Source organism: Cucurbita pepo, chromosome 9, assembly GCF_057944985.1.
Source record: "Cucurbita pepo subsp. pepo isolate OVF chromosome 9, ASM5794498v1, whole genome shotgun sequence".
NCBI classification, from domain to species: Eukaryota; Viridiplantae; Streptophyta; class Magnoliopsida; order Cucurbitales; family Cucurbitaceae; genus Cucurbita; species Cucurbita pepo.
The window spans coordinates 12,497,095-12,518,598 of NC_141806.1; the positions used below are offsets into that span (position 1 = coordinate 12,497,095).

Here is a 21,504-nt window from a genome sequence, read left to right on the forward strand (position 1 = left end):
CGGCTTATAAACATATAGGCTATACCCACATACCAACATGTATTGTACTTACTCTCGGGATTTTCAAGAAACTATATGCTTTTCGTAAATTACTTATAAAAGTAAAAATTGTCCTCACAAGTGTCTTTTTTAGTACGTTTTGTCCTTACCTATATGTTTTCTATAAAAATTATGAATTTACCAAATACGAGATTACTCTAAGCCAAACACACTTAACTTTAGAGTTCGTATAGTCGAGCCCGAAATACAAATAATAACAATATTAATTTGCATTTTTCAATGTTTGAAAAATTGAAATTGAAGTTGAAAGTAATAACAAAATGGAGAAGGACCACTGTTGTAAGAATGTGACATCTGTAGAGGATTATTATTTTGAGTGCCCGGATTTCAGTCCACCGTCTCACACCCCGCTAAATATCCTTCCACAAAAGTTTATATAAATATTTTTTCTTAAATAAAATGCACTTCAACTTTAAAAATAAAAATAAAAATAATATAAATATTTTTAATATTAAAAAATATTCTTATTACGTAAGACATAAACTTTGTGTTAAAACATTATCATGGACTTACGTATTTGAAAACATCTTTAAAATGACACAACGAAATATTAAATGAAGTAAATAAACATTTAAATTAAATACATCGTATTCTAATCTAAGTCTAAGAAAATAAATGTAATTACCCTATACATGCGTCATGATCTCGAAGTACGATGCTGTCGTCGGCCGTACAAGAGTGAGGCCTATCATAGCAATCTATTTTTCTACCGCTATTCTAAGTGGGTAATTAGACGTGTACTTAATTTCTCTACCTACGGTCTACACGTGCGAGTATGGACCCATCCATCCGACTCATTCCCTTGGCTCATCGTCCACATTCAGCCTTTCACCCAATGTCCAAGTCAAACAAAAAGGCCCATCCTTGAGCATCAAAGTGCAGCCCAAGAAGAAAGCTTCTCTAGTTAACCCAACCACGACCAAGTGATACAAGCTCATCAGTGGCCCACAAAAGCACACTGACCCCGACATAAATAATTGCAACCAAATTAATACCATTCGATAAAATACCATTCGATAAAAGAAAATAAAGATCTAAAATACCAACGAAATAAAATGTGATCATATAATAAATTCAATAATATTTCATAAACAAAAATATAATATAAAGTTAAATATAATTTTTAAAGGCTCAAATTTTGATAGTGGAACGGAAATTCAAAGGAGTCGTTCCAGATGGAAAATGAAAAATATAATTATCATCTCTGATCCCTTTTAGATAGGAGTTTAACGAGTTAAATAGATATCTCTGGATCCGCTAATTTAATTTTTTAAAATTGAATTTGGTTAAATAGATAGTAGTATTAATTCAATAATGACGTAATATATATATAAAAAAAAACCAAGTTGGGTCCCACTTGTTGGCAGCGTTGATTGAGTAGGCGAGATGGTAGGGGCCGACCCCACCAATCACCAACGTGCCACGCTGGATTTGATATTTTATAATTCCCTCTGATTATGACACGTGGACTTTCTCCTTCACTTTTGCTAGCCCTTGGGCCCCACTCCCATTTTGCCGCGCCGCACTGGGACCCACCTCCCAATATAGCACCCCTTTCTAATAAAATCGTAGGCTCCACGGGATGACCGGAGAACCAACCTCCTCTCGTCTGCGTGCGTCCCACACTTCCTTCTTTTTCTCTATATTTCTTCGTTTCTTTCCCATTTCAAATTGTAATATCTGTAATCCACAAGCGGAGAGGGAAACGAAACAAACGATTCTGAAATCACCGATTTCCCGGCGATTCTGTACTGTTTTTGATTCAAATATGGCTCCAATGCTGCTCGGAGGATCCATCCTTTTGCTCATCTCCTGGTCAGCTTCTATTGATTCTTCTTGTTTCTGTGAAACAACGATTAATGTGATACTAGGTTTATCTGTAGTATGAATGCGATTGAGCGGTGACTTTTATTTTATTTTATTTTATTTTGTTACGTTTCTTTGTTTGTTTATTGAAATTCTGCTGTTGGATTTTGTAGACGAAGGAGACTAAGAACGTTTGACTTTTTGATGGTAAAAGTTTAGGGTTTAGAAGAACAGGTCAAATTTGTTGATTTTTAGATAAGGAGGAGGGTTAGAGGGGGGGAAAACTGCGATTTGGGAGCTCCTAGATTTGGACTTTCTCTTGGTGTTTGATGGGATATATTGGGTTTCAAGGGATTTTGGTACTGATGGATATGAGATTATTGGTTGAAACGATCTTGTTCTTGATTGATCTTCATGGCTTTGATTAGCCATTTCAATGTTCTGCTGCTAAAAACACGAAGAAATTCTGTTTCTGTGGATGTTTTGCTTCCTATTTTCTTAATTATTCATGGGATTTATTGAATTCGGGTTCTGGAGAGCTGTATGATTCGAACTAGTTTGTTTCTAAACTTCCCTTTTGATCAATTCAAGCCTTCTTCTCAGCTGGAGAAGAAGAACAAGAAGAAGAACAGCAAATAGTTTCTTAAGTTTTCAGTGTTTGGGAAACCATGGAGGAAGATCCTAATTCTTGGTTAAGAAGAACCAAATTTTCCCACACAATTTGCTACCGTTTAGAGTCCTTACGATTGCCTTCCTTTCCTATCACATCTCCTTCTCGTCCTAAATCTACCCTTAACAAGCAGAGGTCTCTATCTCCACCTTCACAAACTACACTCTTAAGCACATTTAAGGATGCACGTAATGATTCGAAGCGATTTTCAACTCCGCAACCTTGTAGACGAGAGCCGAGAGAAGAGAAGGGTAAAAGTGTATTCAATAAAGAAGCTAAGGTGCATAATTCCTCAGAGGAAGAGAAGTTAAGAAGCCCTGTAAGGCATCTTGCATCATTTAAAGGCAATGAGAGATCCACGTTCATGAAGGAGGGTTCTTGGACCAAATTGTTTGAACACAAAAGAGGGAAGGTCACTGCTGTTGATGCTGTTGATGAATTCTCTGTTGACTTGTCTAAGTTGTATTTTGGATTTAAATTTGCTTATGGAGCTCATAGTTGCCTTTACCACGGACTTTACTTCGACAAAGTTGTTGCTATTAAGGTCATCAATCTACCAAAACACGACGAAAATGGCGATCTTGCAGGTCGCATAACGAAGCAGTTTGGTCGGGAAGTAATTCTTTTATCTCGTCTTCATCATCCCAATGTTATTAAGGTAAACTACTTGCTACTGGTTCATGACAAGTTCATCTGAATTATAGTTCTTAGGCTGTCTTTAACGTTCGATATGAGTTCCCGAGTTCCTGGTTTCTGGTCGCAAAGGAAAGAATCTGTATAATCAGTTATGGATTGAAAGTATTGTATTCACATTGTTTTGCAGTTGGTAGCAGCTTGCAGAAAGCCTGGTTATTGGATCATAACAGAGTATCTATCTCAAGGTTCGTTAAGGGCATATCTACACAAACTTGAAAACAAATCTCTACCACTTCAAAAACTGATTGCCATTGCATTGGACATTGCTCGTGGAATGGAATACATTCATTCGCAACGCATCATTCATCGAGATCTCAAACCCGAAAATGTTCTTATCGATCAAGACTTTTGTCTTAAGATTGCTGATTTCGGCATTGCTTGTGAGGAAGCACATTGTGATACACTGGCCGACGATCTCGGAACTTACCGTTGGATGGCTCCCGAGATGATCAAACGTAAACATTACGGACGGAAGGTCGATCTCTACAGCTTTGGACTTATCCTGTGGGAATTGGTGGCAGGAAGAATCCCATATGAGAATATGACTCCAATCCAAGCAGCTTATGCAGTTGTTAACAAGGTAATAGTTGTTTTGTACCATCTTGTTTCTTCACAACTGAAACACTGTTCTTGTTGTTTGTTTCAGAATATCCGACCAGTCGTCCCGAGCGAGTGTCCTCCGGTGATGCGGGGATTGATCGAGCAATGTTTGTCGGTGCAACCAGCGAACCGGCCGGAGTTTTGGGAGGTGGTGAAAGTGCTAGAGCAAGTTGAGAGTTCAGTTGGGGGAGATGGGACATTGATGAATGTAGAGCAGAAGCCAAGTTGGGAAGTTCACAAGAAAGGTTTAAAGCATTGGATACAAAAGCTTGGTACTCATCATTCCCACACTTCTCTATCCTCCAAATCTAAATTCATATGATTCTTTCTCTGCCTTTTTTCCCTTTTAGGTTCAATGTAAGATTAAAAGAGAACTTTTGCAGATTTTTTGGTTCTTCATTTGTTCTTGTTTCTAGCATTCTCGTGACTGAATTGAAGACTATCAAAGGCTTGAATGCTTGGAATTCTGTCCTTATCTGTTAATCCATTTGATTTTGATATGGCCATTATTAGTTCGGCTTCACCTATGACATGTTGTCAACAAAGCTAAATTTTAATTTTGTGTTTGAAAAGATTGAAAAAAAAGTCATGTTCCAAACTGGTTAGGGACTTTAGTCATTCCAGATGGGTTCTAAGTGTTCGAGTTTTAGCACTAATGGACCAAAACCGAGGTACGTTGGTCAAATTATCCATGAGACTTGTAATTTACAAATTTGTTTCGTTTGAACATAAAATATTTGATAATTAAGTTTATTGTTTGAAAGGAAGTATTCATCGGAAGAAGTAAAAACCAAGGTATTTAGTCGTGAATTATGGTTTGACATATATATCATATTTTGATACTTTATTATAGACAAAATTTTGTAGGGTTACACTCTATTACATGCAAAATTTTGTATGGTTGATGATATTTAGCCTCTCGGTACGGTTTACAGGCAAAATTTTGTATGGTTGATGATATTTAGCCTCTCAGTACGGCTTGTATGATTAGAGATAAATTTACGGTTTACAGGCAAAATTTTGTATGATTACGGATATTTAGCCTTTTATTACGGTTTACCGTAGGAATCAGCTCTTGATTTTGTAAATGATTATAAGCAAAGAACTTTCACCAACATTTATGTGTGATGGTTGTATCAATAACAAATATTTGCCGGTAGTTTTTTAAATGATTATAAACAAACAACTTTCACCAGGGATGGTTTTAGCAAATATTTGACTTTTGTTTTAGCAAATATTTGACTTTTGTTTTTTAAAGGATAAGTATCTCCACATCGAGAAACTGACATTCAACATTTACTTTTTGATCGTCTCGAAATAATAAGCGATCAACATACTATGGTATTTTGTGGTCTCATTTTCTTTGTCACTCAATCCTAAGTTTGGAGACTTCATTGTTGCTCCATCTCTAAGTTGGGAGTTTCATCGTGGCCCATTTCCTAGAGGTCTTGTTGTTTCTCTATCTTCATCGTCCCGAGGCTTTGTCATCGCTCAATCTCCAATTTAGGAGGCTCCATTGTCGGTCTACAACTCGTTGTTGGGGTGAAATTCTCTGTTTATAATCATAAAATAAATTACAAGAATATGAAAAGAACAATAAATGATAAATTGATACAAATATTTGTCTAAATTAAAAGGGCAAATATAATAGCTATGGTAAGCTTTAATGAAAGTAAAATATCTAGAGATTTGCATATAATAAAATATCAAATATGATATATATGATAAATTATAATTGATGACTAAGTATCCGTCCTTTGTTCACTCCCTTAAAAAGTCAAGATGTCGCACACCTCATGTTCATGGTGTCACTTATTTGCCTTAAATTCATGCTGTTCTCCTAATATGGTATTAGAGTAAGGTTGGTGTAAATTGTTTAATCTCTTGAAATTCTTAGTATGCTATGTGGGAAGAGGATCATCATCAAAACTACACACATTTCGTCAAATGGGTGCTTTTGAAGAGACGTATGAAGAAGCACCACAAAGTTCGAATTGTCAGAGGAGAAAGAAATTATAGCATTGAAGCAAAATCAAATATGGGAACTAGAGTTATAAGGCTTAATTGGTTAGTCATCTCTTGCAAGCGGGCATACAAATAAAGCGTCGCCCCGATGGATCAATCAAGAAATACAAGGCTTGATTGGTTAGTTGCTCGAGAATTCACCTGAATGAATCAATCAAGAGATACAAAACTTGATGGTTGCTCGAGGGTTTTCTCAACAATATAGTATGACTATGATAAAACCCTTAATCCAGTGGCGAAAATCACTACCATACCGGTCCCACTACTGCTTGCGGCAAGTAAAAATTAGAAATTATGGCAGATAAATATGAAGAATGCTTTCTTGCCCGAAGAGTTGGACTAGAAATTTACAATTGGTATCACAAGTCGGTACAACTAATCTGCAGTTTTCCTAGTAGAAAATTAAATATTTCATGCTAGAACAAAACATGTGGGGGTGTACTACCATTTTATTAGAGAGAAAATCCCGAAGGTGGCGAACTTGTTTACAAAAGAGCTGAATACTAGTAAATACGAGGGCTTTTGCTGTCAGCTCAATGTGGTACGACAAATGAGAACTAGTGCTGAGGGAGAGTGTTAAAATATCATCCCTAATCCAATAGGGTCAAACCTAATAACGGTACGAATCTATTGTCTATATATTTTAGGAATAAAGATATATATATATATATATATGTTTTAGAAATAAATAGTCTAGCCTTACTATAAATACGCCTCCACCCTATTAATTTTTCGAGCCTAAGCAATCTCAAACAAATAGTAGTATAGTACCCTTTATAGACTCTCTTGTAATCTTCTCTTGATTGGTCTTAATAAAAGCTCGAGTATTTCCCACAAAATAGTTGTGTTCAGACCTTTTAACTTATCAATGTCAATAGAATTTTCAAATGTCGAACAAAAAAATTGCGAGTCTCAAATGTGTAATTAAAGTGACCCAAATATCAAACAAAAGGTGTACTTTGTTGGAGGGCTCTAGAGAAGGAGTCTAGTCTCAATTAAGGGGAGACTGTTCGAGGGCTTCAGAGAAGGAGAGGCTCTATGATTTACTTCGTTCGAACAAAGAATTACTGAGAATTATTGGAAAGTGTAACCCCAAATTGGCTGATAAAAGAAAGATCATAGGTTTATAAGCAAGAAACATGATCTCTATTGATACGATGCCACTTGAAAAAATCAAAAACAAAACTACGAGAGCTTATACTCAAAGTGAATAATATGATTCCATTGTGGAGGTCCGTTATTTAACTAAATAGAGTGCCTTCAACTCGCACCTACCTCGTACCATGTGCTTCAACTCGCACCAACCCCATCGTATTAAACAAAGCTTTAGCGTCTCGCACCTACCACAGCTGCGCTCCTCTGTATTCTTTCTCCTTTTCTTTTCCTCTCCCTTCTTTCTCTTTCCCTTCTTTCTTTTTTCTTTATGGTCTGGCCTTTTTCAATCCCATGTGAAGTGGACTTAACAAAGCTTCATCGTCTAGGATACTCATTCCAAGTGTTATAATAGCTTTTATATATGCAAACACTAACACGAATTCCAATAATTAAATTATGATGCATTTAAAATAAGATATTGCCCGTTTTATCTCGTTATGTATTGTTATCAGCCTCACGATTTTAGAACGCGTATGCTAGGGAGAGGTTTCCACATTATTCTCCTTTCCAACCGATGTGAGGCCTAGTGTACTGATTAACACACTGCACTGTGTCTAGTTCTGATACCATTGGTAACAGGCCAAGCTCACCGCTAGCAACTATTGTCCGCTTTAGCCTGTTACATATCGCGGTCAACCTTAAGGTTTTAAAACGTGTATGTTAGGGAGAGATTTTCACACCCTTATAAAGAACGCTTTTTTCTTCTTCCCACCCTACGTGAGATCTCACCTTTATAATCATGGTTTTTCCATCATATTTTTTTTTTTAGACATTTCTAATTCATGGTTTCTCGTATAACATATGCATAATTATATTCATGGTATCTCGTATAACATATATATGTATAATATGGTGTTTTCTATAAGATATACATAATTATATTATTAGCAAATAATTTTAGTCAACATAGTAAGTGTTATTCATGCATCAAACAATTCATCCAACCTAATTCTTCCGCAGTCTAATATATGAGAATGGATCTTAAAACTCATTTGTAAAACTACACCCACCAAATTATCCTAAAATCAACTTAAATATGGACCCAAAAAGCCAAAAAATTCATTGAACCGGCCTAAACCACCTAAAAACCCCTCGAACTAGCTAAAAATGGTTGAACCAGAGTTGAAATGATAAAAAAAAAAAAAAAAAAAAACGTTTAGAGTTGTCGAGCTGCATACAAGTTGCATGGTGAGGATGAGTTACATGTGAATCGACTTTTCATTATTATAAAAATGACTAAAATACCCTTATACTTTATTTTTCAGATGTCTCCCATCTTTCCACACCTTTACTTGCAACCACTCGTTCCCATCTTCCATGAGTTCATCAGACGATATCAAAATAAATTTGAACTTATTAATCTATAAAGTTTAATAAGCGTCTTTTATAATAATTTGACATTATTTGAAGAATTTCGAAGATAGAGCAAAACGATAAAAACTTGTATATAAAATAAGAGATTAGTATACTTTTAAAAATAACTTTGATGAGTTTGTCCATCGTTAACGTATCGATATTTTCTCAACATAATCGTGAGACAAGAATATCATCAACATAGGCCATTTGGGATCATGATCCTATGAGCCCACAACCAACATAGGCCATTTGGGATTACACTTACAACTAAACTACTAACTTTGGTGGCACCAACAAAGCCCTCATTTGAACAAGGATAAGGATAAGGATGAGGATGTCCCTAATTGATATTCACTTTAAACTATACTTCCATAATTTCCTCCTCATGTTTGTGCTCGAATCTCGATTTGTTCTGTATCTATGCACGTGCCTAAATTTACGTTAAAAACGTGCGCAAAATAATATATCATATTTGATGATCTTTTTTTTCCTTTTAAATATTACATGTCAAGGTTTCATTACTCCTATTCTTCCCCATATTTTCTTTGCATATATCAAAAGAGAAAAAGCCATAACTTTTCGAAGATTTTCAAGCTCCCAACGATGGCGAACAACTCCATCCATAGTCCATCTTCGTTGAAATCCGACCTAAAACTGATAGAGAAGAATAGAGGAGAGGAAATGAAAGCCCTTTACTCGAGGCTCCATTCTCTTGTCCCAAACCAAAGCCTAAGGATTTTTTTTTTCTTATACTCTATTTTTATCGTTTGTTGAAATAACTCCAAAAAAATTTCGAGTTGGGTGCAGGAAGGTGAAACGATGTTGTCGGATCAGATAGGAAACGCCACGAATTACATAAAACAACTCAAAGAGAACGTGGAGAAATTGAAAGAGAAGAAAGAGAAGCTATTGGGATTGGGAGAAGAAAGTACAATGGTGCAAGTTGAAGCTCATCAAGTGGGTTCTTCGTTGGAGTTTCTTTTGACTACTAGATCTGATTATCACTTGATTTTAAGACAAGGTGGTGGCTTACGAAATACAAATGTGCTCGTTCCTTGGAAAACTCCTATGGGATGAGTGACCTATTCGCTTCCCCCATTTAACACAGCTGCCTCATCTGCAACAACGCCATCCCCCATAAGGATTTGTATTATGACTCCTCGCTTCTTTGACTTGCAACCATTGATACTATTCTTCTAATGTGAATGGTTATTTGGAAGATACTCAACCTGGTTTGTCTTATAATTTACTGTTGTCCATTTCAAAAACCCAAGTCCTTGGCAAATAAGATTGGTTCTTGTTTCACTATAGGTAAAACTCCCTCATTGATGTAACCCACACGACACTCTTGCACTTGGGGGAGTTTTGGCTTCAATGCTCAACATTATCTAATCTTGACAACACAACTACCGTGTCGAAACTGACACTCTTGACACACTTGTGTTGTCTTCATTCAACCCTTTTCCTGACATTCTTGTTCAACTAGACACATAAAATGTGGCTTACTATCACGATTGTACATTTTAACCGTGCAATGTCTTGTTCTTGACACTCTCATGACAAGTCTTAAGGAGAACTTAAGCCCTATATATATATTTTGCCTAATTTTGTAGCTTTGTCCGACCTTAAGTGAGATTTGCATAATCTAGATTCAACACCTGATGACTCTGACCTTTTCCTTTATCCTCTGTGACATGGTCATGCTACTTACTCCTCGCTTAGTGAAAACTATCCTCACAAACAGCCGAAGTCCTTTCAGCATAATTTTTCCTGACTCACATGCATAGTAAAAAAATCAGAGAATTAATTGGTATTGGTACCGTGCACAAACCCTAAACCCTAATATAAAACATCATAATAAATTAAAAAATATTTTAGAAGAAAAAAATATACTTCAACCTAACATTTAAAAATTCTACTTTTAATACTATAATATCATCTTCAACATTTAAAAAACAACACTTATTTATTTATTTACTAAATAAATAAATATAAATATATATATAAAAACTAAGAAACAAAATTAACTTCTTATTATTATTACATATACATATATTTATATTTATATATAAAAGTGAAGCATGACGAGCTCAAAACGAGGCAGAGGTCGAAGACCGAATCTCCATCCCGATCCTCATTTAGCTAACAAAGAAAAGTCTCTCTCCACCCCTTTTTCATTTGTAGCTTAAACTAAAATTTTCAGTTACATTTAAAATGGATTCTTTCCAAGCCTCAACCTCACCAGATATGTCTACCTTATAAGAAAATTATTATTATTATGATTAGTTAAAACAAATAGAGTGTCTTCAACTTGCACCTACCCCATACCATGCGAAGTGGGTTGAACAAAGCCTCGACAAACACACTCACGTCTAGAATATCCCACCACTATGAACTTCTTGCATTTGATAGCAAACTCATAGAGTTCTACCAGTGTCATAGTGTAGAGCCGTTCTTGTCTCTACAGGACCCTCAAACAGCTTCCTCTTAATCGAGGCTTGACTCCTTCTTTAGAGTCTTCGAACAAAGTATACCATTTGTTCGACACTTTAGTCACTTTTGACTACACTTTCGAGACTCACAATTCTTTGTTTGACATTTGAGAATTCTATTGACATGACTAAGTTTAGGGCATGACTCTGACACTATGTTAGTAAGCCAGATACTGAGCCGTGTGTCAGCGAGGAAGCTGGCTCCCATGAGATCCTACATCGATTGGAGAGGGGAATGAAACATTGCTTATAAGGGAGTTGAAAACTCTCCCTAATAGATGTGTATTAAAACCGTAAAACTGACATTTTTACGTAACGAGTCAAAGCAGACAATATCTACCAGTGTTAAACCTTTATTATTATTAGATAATAGTTTCATAGGTACGTGGTCTTTTTACGAGGTTTCACTCTCTTCCACCCAATAATTGTATTTGGTTTGATATTTATATGCTTCTCTCTCCCTTGCCCCATATCACGTGGAGTGGATACCCCTCCACTTTAAACTTCTTGTACATGCTCACTGACTTCTATAGGTTTCTGAGTGTCGTGTCGTACTGTGGTGTAGAGCCCTTATCGTCTTTACTTCTTCCATGGCAGCAACCACTCCCATTGTCGGTGTCAGCACCCTAGGGTTTAGTTGGCATATGAATTCAAATTGATAGCTTAATAATTGTTCATCGGTTAAAATCCACGTCTTAGTGCATTAATTGTTGATTAATTGTTTATCAATTTTCACCACCAACGTGGTCGAGTGTAACAATCAAAATCCGTTTTGGTCCGTTAAGTATCGTAGTCAGTCTCATGGTTTTACAATACGTCTGTCAAGGAGATGTTTCGTTCCCCTCTTCAACCGATATGAGATCTCACAATCCACCCCTTGAGTGCTCAACGTCCTCACTGGCACATAACCTAGTATCGGACTCTGATACAATTTGTAACATCTCAACCCCACTGCTAACAAATATTGTCTGTTTTGGCCCGTTAAGTATCATCGTCAGCCTCATGGTTTTACAATGCGTCTGCTAGAGAGAGGTTTCCACACCGTTTATAAGAAATATTTCATTTCCCTCTCCAAAAATATGAGATCTCACAATCCACCCTCTCGAGGGTCCAGTGTCCTCACTAGCACATAGCCCAATGTCTGACCTGATACCATTTGTAACATCTCTACCCCACCGCTAAGAAATATTGTCTGTTTTGGCTCATTATATATCGCTGTCAGCCTCACGGTTTACAATACATCTATTAGGGAGAAGTTTTTGCACCGTTATAAAGAATGTTTTGTTCCCTCTTCAGAGATGAGATTTCACTTTTTCGTGTTGAAAGTTGTGGTTGTGATGACAACAACAAAGCCACATTTTGAGGATGGACAAAGATGTTCTTCATTGATACTCACTTTTCCCTACACTTGCATAATTTCCTTATCATGTTTGTGCTAGAATCTCTATACTTTTTGTTGGTTTGTTTGTGAACCTATGTGCCTCAAGTTAAAACACGTGTGGAAAATAATTCATATGATTTAACCATTTTTTTTCTTTTTAAATATTAATATTTTCTTTTATGTGTTGATTTTCATTAAGCTAACGAAGACATAAAACCATAAGTTTTTAAGGTTTTCAAGTTTCCAACAATGGCAGACAACTTCATCTATTGTCCATCATCGACAAGAACCGACGAAAAGATCATAGAGAGGAATAGAAGAGAAGAGATGAAGGCCCTTTTATCCGAGCTTCATTCTCTCGTCCCCAACCAAAGCTCAACGGTTTCTTTTCATTTCTTTTTTCTTACTCTCTATATTTTTATAGTGTTTGAATGATGAGAAAATTTGTTTAAATAACTTGGAGAAAATTTTTTTGAGTTGTTTGTAGGAAGGTGAAATGGCACTGCCGGATCAACTAGAAAACGCTACAAATTACATAAAACAATTGAAGGAGAACGTGGAGAAATTGAAAGAGAAGCGAGAGAAACTAATGGGATTGGGAGAAAAAAGTACCTTTACTAGTGAAAATAAAGCAAGATTAATTTTGCAAGTTGAAGCTCATCGAGTGGGTTCTTCGTTGGAAATTCTTTTGACTACTGGGTCTGTTTATCATTTGGTTTTAAGACAAATCATTCAACTCCTTCAAGAAAATGGAACTGAGATTGTCGATATCAACCAATCAACAGTCGCAGATCGAGCTTTTCACAAGATAATAGCTCAGGTAAGTTAATAAATCAAATTTATGTGATTAATTACATGAATAATTAATTAGAAAAATTAACTATAAGAAGTAAAAAATTGATAATATTTGTGACTGATGGGACGACCTCCGAAGGCGCTGAAGGTGAAAGGATTTGTGAGACAGTGAAGAAGTTTGTCTCACAGTACAAAGATGATCAATACACTGTTTAATGTTTTGTCTAAAACAATGATTGTCTAATACACTGTTTAATGTTTTGTTTAACATTAACTAAATTTTCTTTTGACTATTCTTAAAAGTTTTATAGCCACAATTTTATTTTATGTTTTTCGATTAAATATCGAGATCGAGATTTAACTCGACCTCAATATAATGATTTTTTTTATATGCCACCGATGTGAATGTAAAGATACGATGGAGGAGAAAAGTTATGTGAAGTTTTAGTCATCCTTTTCGAGCTTGTCTTCGAAACTCGTGTTGCCTCACTCCCTCCATCTTGTTTATGTCTCAGTTTGACATTAATGCACACTCTTCTTGGTGTGTTGGATGAGACATCATCCTCTTCGGTAACATCATGACACTTATCTATCTCAGCCCTCACCTAGTCAAATGGGCACCACTTGAGGGACACCACCTTGTCTGTCGACATGTGGGGTCACAATCTACTGTCTTCTTAGTGAGGTTGTAACACCACGTTCGGAGCGAATTCTCACAAAGTTCTTACCTCACAAATTAGACGTCGTTGATTTGTGTAGCTAATAGATCTTATAATGTATATTATTATTATGGCTAGAGAGTGCAAAGCTTTGGGAAAAGCGCATACGTCTAGGATTCCCCACCACTTTTAACATGCATTTGGTAGCTGATTCCTAGAGTTAAATCAGTGTCATGATGTGATGTAAAGCCCTTGTCTTTGTTGGTTTGGTCAAGAATCTGAAAAGGTTGGGTTAAAAACACTTTTCATATCCAATTTAATAGTGCGTTTGCACATTATTCTCACAAAATTGAGTGATGTTCAATCAATTTACAAAAAAAAAAAACTAATTTGAAATAAGTAAATTTTTAGTGAAATATTTGATATCGAGTATAGAAAAGGGTTTTAAGGTGTTTAAACTTTGAATCCTCCCATACTTTCATCATTTAAAAAATGACCAAAATTTTCTTTCATCATTTCCTTTCTCCCTACCTTCACTTTTGCAGCCAGCCGACCACAATTATTGTACTATCGATAAGAACATTCTGATACGTTAATGATACGTCATAGGTGAAGAATGAAATGATTTATGAAAGTTTATGTGACAGGGTGTAATAGGTGAAGAATGAATGAGATTGTACTGATTGTATGTTCACGTGAATGAATAGAGTTATTCGAAATGAAAGACGTCTTAAGGGTTGGATGAAAGGGAAAGTTGAACCCATGTTTCATCGGACCCTTCAACATTATAGATCAGATTGGATTGGTGGCATTCAAATTAATCCTATCACTGTCCCTCTTTGTGGTTCATACCGTATTCCACGTATGTGTGCTTCAGAAATACTTGGATGACCTAACACACATCATAGATTATGAGTCCTTACAGATAGACGATGGCCTAAGTTACGAGACAAGACCACTAAGTATTTTACCCAAGGAAATGAAGGTCTTCTGTACTAGGAAAATACTATTTACAGAACCATGAAGTTGAAGAAACTATGTGAGAACAGAAGGAAGGGATGAGCGAGAAATATCCTGAGTAATCCCTGTTGGATCGGTATGGCAACCCTAGAGGGGGGGTGAATAGGGTTTTAACGATAAAAGTGTTTAAACGTGATTAATTTTTCTAATGATGAAACTTTTTACAAATAAGTAAAAGATGATAATTACTATAACAAAGTAATTCAAGTCAAAACAATAATCAAGTAGAACATGCAATAAATCACAATAATAATTTTGAAATTAAATAGAAAAGAGTCAGAGAAAATGACACCGTAGTTTTATAGTGGTTCGGTCAAACTCGACCTACTCCACTCCCCAAGCGCCTCTTGGGAATTTGAATAAAGAACTTTCTCGACTCTTTCCACGGATCTGAGTCAAACCGCTACACCGCTCTTTTTACGAGTTCAAGAGCAAACTCAATCCTTTCCACGGCGCAGGATCAAACCGATACAAGTATTTGAGTTTGATAATAACACACCACAACTCTCTCAAAGAGTAGATTTACAATTTGGGATACTCACAACTATTTCCTCACAATACAAAAATAATCCCTCTCAAGAATAAGATGAAAAGAAATAAACTTGTAAGCTTGGAGAGAGCAACAAACAATGAAGACTTTGAACAAATGAGGATTGGAGAATGTATGTAAGTTGTGTTTTTTTTTAAATGTGGGGAAGATGAGTTTATATAGAGGAGAAAAGTGGCAAAATGTAGGATTGAATATTGACCACTGGATTGTGTTAGGAATAATGGAAGGTGGAGATTAAAAGTAAATAAATAAGAAATTTTTCTAAATTCATTTATTTCAAAATTTTAATATAATAGTAATATAATATAATAATAATAAAAAGTTATGTGAATAACGGTCAAATGAAATTCAAAATTTATTATAAATATAATAATATAATAATAATAAAAACTATGTGAGTAACCACCAAAATTTTAAAATATAATAATATAATAATATAATATAGTAATAATAAAAATCGATGTGAGTAACGGTTAGATTCAAATTTATATTTTGTAAAAATAACTTTATTTAAAAATATAGTAATAAGAAAAACTCCACCATTTGTTACTCTCCCAAAATCATAAATGTCATACTTTGATATATTTTGATTTGTCCATCATTTTGATTTTGCTGCCACATCATCACGTCGGGTATGTTGTCTCGACTGTAATTTCTTCGTTTTAGCTCTGATTTGAGTGATTGAAAAGTCGTTGAAATTGTTATTCCCGACCTTATACTGTGGACAGTTCAAAATACTGAAAATAATTAATAATTAAAAAGTAGGTTTGTTATCATCAAAACATCAATTAATTGATTGAAATTAATTAAAGTGAGATCAAGGCCAAAAAGCCAACAATCTCCCCCTTTTTGATGATGACAAACCATTTCAAGAAAAATTCATAAAAACCAAGGTAATACACCATCCATGTAATAATACTAATACATGCTAATATATTATCATAAATTTTACATGCATATTCTCCCCCTATATTAATGCCTCAAGAAATTATGAAACATCAAACAAGTAAATGATTCATAAATAATAAAACAACAAACTTAGAGCATATTTTTCTTAATTTTCTCCCCCTTTGTAATCATCAAAAAGAACAATTGAAAGAGAATACATTTAAGAATGATATAATGGCTCCCCCTAAAAACATGCATTAAAAAATTTATAAAATTCAAGATATATCACAACCAATAAAACCAAGCTCAAGCCTATTTTTGCAAAAAATTTCTTCATTCAATGGCTTGGTGAAAATATCGGCTAGTTGATTATTAGAGTTTACAAAATCAAGAATAATATGTCCATTTTGCACATGCTCTCTAATAAAATGATGTCTAATGTCAATATGTTTAGTTCTAGAATGATAAATAGGATTTTTAGTTAAATTAATAGCACTTGTATTATCACAAAATATAGGCACACTATTAAACTTTAATCCAAAATCACAAAGAGTTTGTTTCATCCAAAGAATTTGAGCACAACAACTAGCAACCGCAATATATTCCGCTTCGGTAGTAGATAAGGCAACCGAATTTTGCTTTTTACTAAACCAAGAAACTAAGGAACTACCAAGAAATTGACAAGTTCCACTAGTACTTTTACGATCAAGTAAGCTTCCGGCAAAATCCGCATCAGAATATCCTACCAATTTAAATTCAACATTTCTAGGATACCACAATCCTAAATCAATAGTTCCAAGCAAATATTTAAATATTCTCTTAACCGCATGTAAATGAGATTCCTTAGGAGAAGATTGAAATCTAGCACAAAGACACACACTAAACATAATATCGGGTCTACTAGCGGTCAAGTAAAGTAAAGATCCAATCATACCTCGATAAGTTTTAATATCCACACTTTTACCTTTTTCATCCTTGTCAAGCTTAGTGGATGTGCTCATGGGAGTTCTTGCAATCTTACCTCCATTGAACTTGAATCTTTTGAGCAAATCTTTAGTGTATTTCTCTTGATTGATGAAGATACCATCCTTGAGTTGTTTGATTTGAAGTCCAAGAAAGAAACTAAGTTCTCCCATCATACTCATCTCAAACTCATTATGCATACATTTAGCAAATTCTTCACATAAAGAAGGATTAGTAGAACCAAATATGATATCATCCACATATATTTGCACTAATAGCATATCATTTTCTTTAATCTTAATAAAGAGTGTAGTGTCGAGTTTGCCCATTTTAAAATCATTCCCGATAAGAAAATTACTAAGTCTATCATACCAAGCTCTTGGAGCTTGTTTTAAGCCATAAAGAGCCTTTTTCAACTTATAGACATGATGAGGAAATTCTACATTTTCAAATCCGGGAGGTTGTTCTACATAAACTTCCTCCATAATATAACCATTCAAAAATGCACTTTTCACATCCATTTGATATAATACAAAATTTTTGTAAGAAGCAAAAGCAAGTAACATTCTAATAGCTTCTAATCTAGCAACGGGTGCAAAAGTTTCTTCATAATCTATGCCTTCCTCTTGACAATAACCTTGAGCTACAAGCCTAGCTTTATTTCTAATGATATTCCCATTTTCATCCATTTTATTTCTAAAAACCCATTTGGTTCCAATAATAGAAGTATTAGATGGCCTCGGCAATAATTCCCAAACTTTTTTTCTTTCAAATTGATTTAGCTCTTCTTGCATGGCTAAAATCCAAAACTCATCATTTTCGGCATCCTTAAGACTTTTTTGGTTCAATTTGAGAAACAAAAGCAAGATTATTAAATAAATTAATAGAAGAGCGAGTTTTCACACCTTGTTCGAGATCACCAAGAATCAAGTCTTTGGGATGAGACAAGGCATACCTCCATTCTTTTGGCATTGATGAAGAACCTTCCTTTAAGCTCACCTCTTCTTTACTCGTAACCATTTCTTTGCCGTTGTCACTAACGAGTAAATCTCCAAAATTTCTTTCTAAATCATCACTACAAATAGACTCATTAGAAATATTATTGCAAGATTCATCAAATACCACATGCATAGATTCTTCAATAACTAGAGTTCTCTTATTGAAAATTCTATAAGCTTTACTAGTAGATGAATAGCCAAGAAAAATACCAATATCCGTTTTTGAATCAAACTTTCCAAGCTTTTCTTTGTTGTTCAAAATAAAGCATTTACAACCAAAAACTTTGAAATACCCAACATTCGGAATTTTGTTATGCCAAAGTTCATAAGGAGTTTTATTTAATGAAGGTCTAATTAAAACTCTATTTAAAATATAACAAGCGGTATTAACGGCTTCCGCCCAAAAATATTTAGGTAAATCATACTCATTTAACATTGATCTAGCAAATTCTTGTAAAGTACGATTTTTTCTTTCAACCACACCGTTTTGTTGAGGAGTCCTCGGAGAAGAGAAGTCATGAGAAAGACCATTATCTTCACAAAATTTTTCAAAGGCAACACTATCAAATTCTCCTCCATGGTCACTCCTAATTTTAGTAATTAAAAATCCTTTTACATTTTGAACTCTTTTTACAAAACTAGCAAATCTTTTCAAAACATCATTCTTATGTTTTATCATCAAAACCCAAGTAAATCTTGAAAAATCATCCACTATAACAAAAGCATAATAATTTCCTTCCATAACTAGCTATTTTAGAAGGGCCAAATAAGTCCATATGGAGTAGTTGAAGAGGTCTAACAGTAGAAATCATATTTTTAGATTTGAAAGAAGACTTAGTTTGCTTACCCATTTGACAAGCGTCACAAATTTTATCTTTTTCAAATTTAAGTTGAGGAAGACCTCTAACTAATGAATTTTTTGAAATATTTGAAATCAAGTACATACTAGCATGTCCTAGTCTTCTATGCCATAGCCAAGAGTTATCAAGCAAAACCGAAAGACATTTATCATTTGTAGGACAATCATTCAAATCAATAGTATACACGTTATCATCTCTATTTCCTACAAACAAAACTTTTCTATCACTAGCATTTTCAATTATGCAATTATTCTTATCAAATACAACTCTAAAACCTTTATCACATAATTGACTAATGCTAAGTAAGTCATGCTTTAAACCATCAACTAATAATACATTTTCAATGAGAGTACAAGAGTCATTACCTATAGTACCCTTACCAATTATTTTACCCTTCTTGTTATCACCAAAAGTTACTAAGCCACCATCCTTCTTGGAAAAATTCACAAACTTGGATGGATTACCCGTCATGTGTCTTGAGCAACCACTATCCAAGTACCACTTATTTTTCTTGGAGGCTTTCAAACAAACCTAAAAACAAAGATATTCAAAATTGACATTTTGGTACCCATACTTGTTTGGGTCCTAGAAAGTTAGTGTTCACAAATTTAGGAATCCATTTCATATTTGCATTCATATTAAAGATATTGTATTTGGATAAGTAACAAGAATAATCTTTATGTCCAAACTTACCACATGAAAAACAAACAACATTATGCAATAATTTATTTCTTAGACTAAATTTGTGTATTCTATTTTTATTCGAAAAATTATTTTCTAAAACATTGTTAAATTTTGTATTTTGAGAAACTTTTCTTGCTAAAGGGATGTTTTGAGAATTTTTCAATTTAAAGCACTTAGGTCTAATATGACCTTCAACACCACAATAATGACATATAGGCACAAATCTAGATTTATCATACTTAGATACAAATTTACTGTTAGATTTAGACAAGATAGGGGATGCTTTAACAAATATTGTTTTAGAATTTGAAGGTGTAGAGCATTCATCAATATAGCCTAATCCTCTTTTATCACCATATGACTTACCTCCTTCAAGTATTTTATCTAATTTTTGAGCACCTATCGTTAACATTTTAATAGACTCCTTAGCCCTACCAAGTTCTTGCAAATTATTTGATTCATTTTCTTTGAGCAATTTAATTGATTTATCTTTTTCACAACAATCATGCTCAAGAGACTTGACTTTATCAATTAATGCATTTTTCTCATCACAATCAAATACATGCTTTTCACAAGGTACATCAATTTTAACAATATTATGATCCTTCTCTTTTAAGCAAGAAATTTCATTCAGTAAAGACTTATTTTCAATAATTGAAGTCTTATATTTCTTTTTAAGCACAACATACTTTGAACTAAGTTTTTCTAAATCAATTGTCATCTCATCAACAAGTTTAAATAATTCATGATAAGAAAGAGATTCAAGAGTTACCTCATCTTCTTGTTCATCTTCTTGTTCATCATCTTTGTCACTATGAGCCATGAAGCAAATATTTGCTACTTCTTCATCACTTCCACTTGCACTTTCATCACTATCATCCCAAGTAGCCTTCATTGCTTTCTTCTTGGATTTCTTAGATGATTTGAGGAGAGGACAATCCGTTCTTATATGACCCGACTTTTTACATTCATAACATATTACCTCATCGTTTTTGCTCTTTTCACCTTTTGACTCTTTTTGATTTGTGAAATGTTTCTTGAATTGTTTCTTCCTTTTAATAAAATTTTTATACTTACGTGTGAAGTAGGCGACATCATCTTCATCAAGGACGTCCTCATCTTCAGAGTCAACTTTGATGGACTTTAGGGCTATACTTTTCTTCTTTTTGGATTCTTCTTCCATGTGGCCGTTCATGGTAATCTCATGTGTCATGAGAGAACCAACGAGTTCATCCAAAGGAAGCTTTGTGAGATCCTTTGCTTCTTGAATCGCCGTCACTTTTGCCTCCCAACTTTTAGGTAGAGACCTAAGAATTTTTCTTACATTTTCGGAAGTAGAATATACTTTTCCAAGATTTTTCAAAGCATTTAAAATATTAGTAAATCTAGTAAACATATCACCAATAGGTTCATTTTCCTCCATTTTAAATAGTTCATAATTATGAACTAACATGCTAATTTTTGTTTCTTTAACTTGATTGGTTTGTTCCCTCATGAGTTACTTCAAGAGTTTTCCATATTTCATATGCCGAACAACACATAGATATTCTATTAAACTCATCATTACTTAGGGCACAATAGAGAACATTTATAGCACTAGCATTAAGAGAACATTTTTTTTTATCATGCTCATCAAATTCCTCTTCTATTTTAGGCACCTCAATATTATTAACAATTTTTATTGGTATGTAAGGACCTTTACTAACATTTAACCACAATTGATAATCAATATGTTGCAAATAAATTTTCATCCTAGCTTTCCAATATATATAATTTGTTCCATCAAAATAAGGGGGCCTAGAGATTGATTGTCCTTCACTAAAACAACTATTAACACGTAGGTTTG

General features: G+C 34.3%; 3 protein-coding genes across 5 annotated transcripts; 2 read left to right on the forward strand and 1 right to left on the reverse strand.

Annotated features, from left to right (window-relative positions):
- The first annotated feature begins 1,627 nt into the window (after nucleotides 1–1,627).
- On the forward strand, nucleotides 1,628–4,355 carry LOC111802495 (serine/threonine/tyrosine-protein kinase HT1). 3 transcript variants are annotated; one of them, XM_023686888.2, is made up of 4 exons: nucleotides 1,629–1,875; nucleotides 2,040–3,194; nucleotides 3,360–3,812; nucleotides 3,879–4,355. In XM_023686888.2, exons 2-4 carry the CDS (start codon nucleotides 2,535–2,537, stop codon nucleotides 4,152–4,154), a joined length of 1,389 nt encoding a protein of 462 aa, XP_023542656.1. In that variant the 5' UTR covers nucleotides 1,629–1,875; nucleotides 2,040–2,534; the 3' UTR covers nucleotides 4,155–4,355. The 3 variants fall into 3 exon arrangements, with proteins under 3 accessions (XP_023542655.1, XP_086982776.1, XP_023542656.1); XM_023686887.2 differs by having other exon boundaries at nucleotides 1,628–1,875; nucleotides 3,360–4,355; XM_087126650.1 differs by having other exon boundaries at nucleotides 1,628–1,875; nucleotides 2,470–3,194; nucleotides 3,360–4,355.
- Nucleotides 4,356–12,476: 8,121 nt separating this feature from the next.
- LOC111802137 (transcription factor bHLH162-like) lies at nucleotides 12,477–13,265 on the forward strand. The gene is made up of 2 exons (XM_087127268.1): nucleotides 12,477–12,664; nucleotides 12,729–13,265. Exons 1-2 carry the CDS (start codon nucleotides 12,491–12,493, stop codon nucleotides 13,068–13,070), a joined length of 516 nt encoding a protein of 171 aa, XP_086983394.1. The 5' UTR covers nucleotides 12,477–12,490; the 3' UTR covers nucleotides 13,071–13,265.
- Nucleotides 13,266–19,521: 6,256 nt separating this feature from the next.
- LOC147791325 (uncharacterized) lies at nucleotides 19,522–21,157 on the reverse strand. The gene has a single exon (XM_087126667.1). It carries the CDS (start codon nucleotides 21,151–21,153, stop codon nucleotides 19,522–19,524), a length of 1,632 nt encoding a protein of 543 aa, XP_086982793.1. The 5' UTR covers nucleotides 21,154–21,157.
- Between the last annotated feature and the right edge of the window lie 347 nt (nucleotides 21,158–21,504).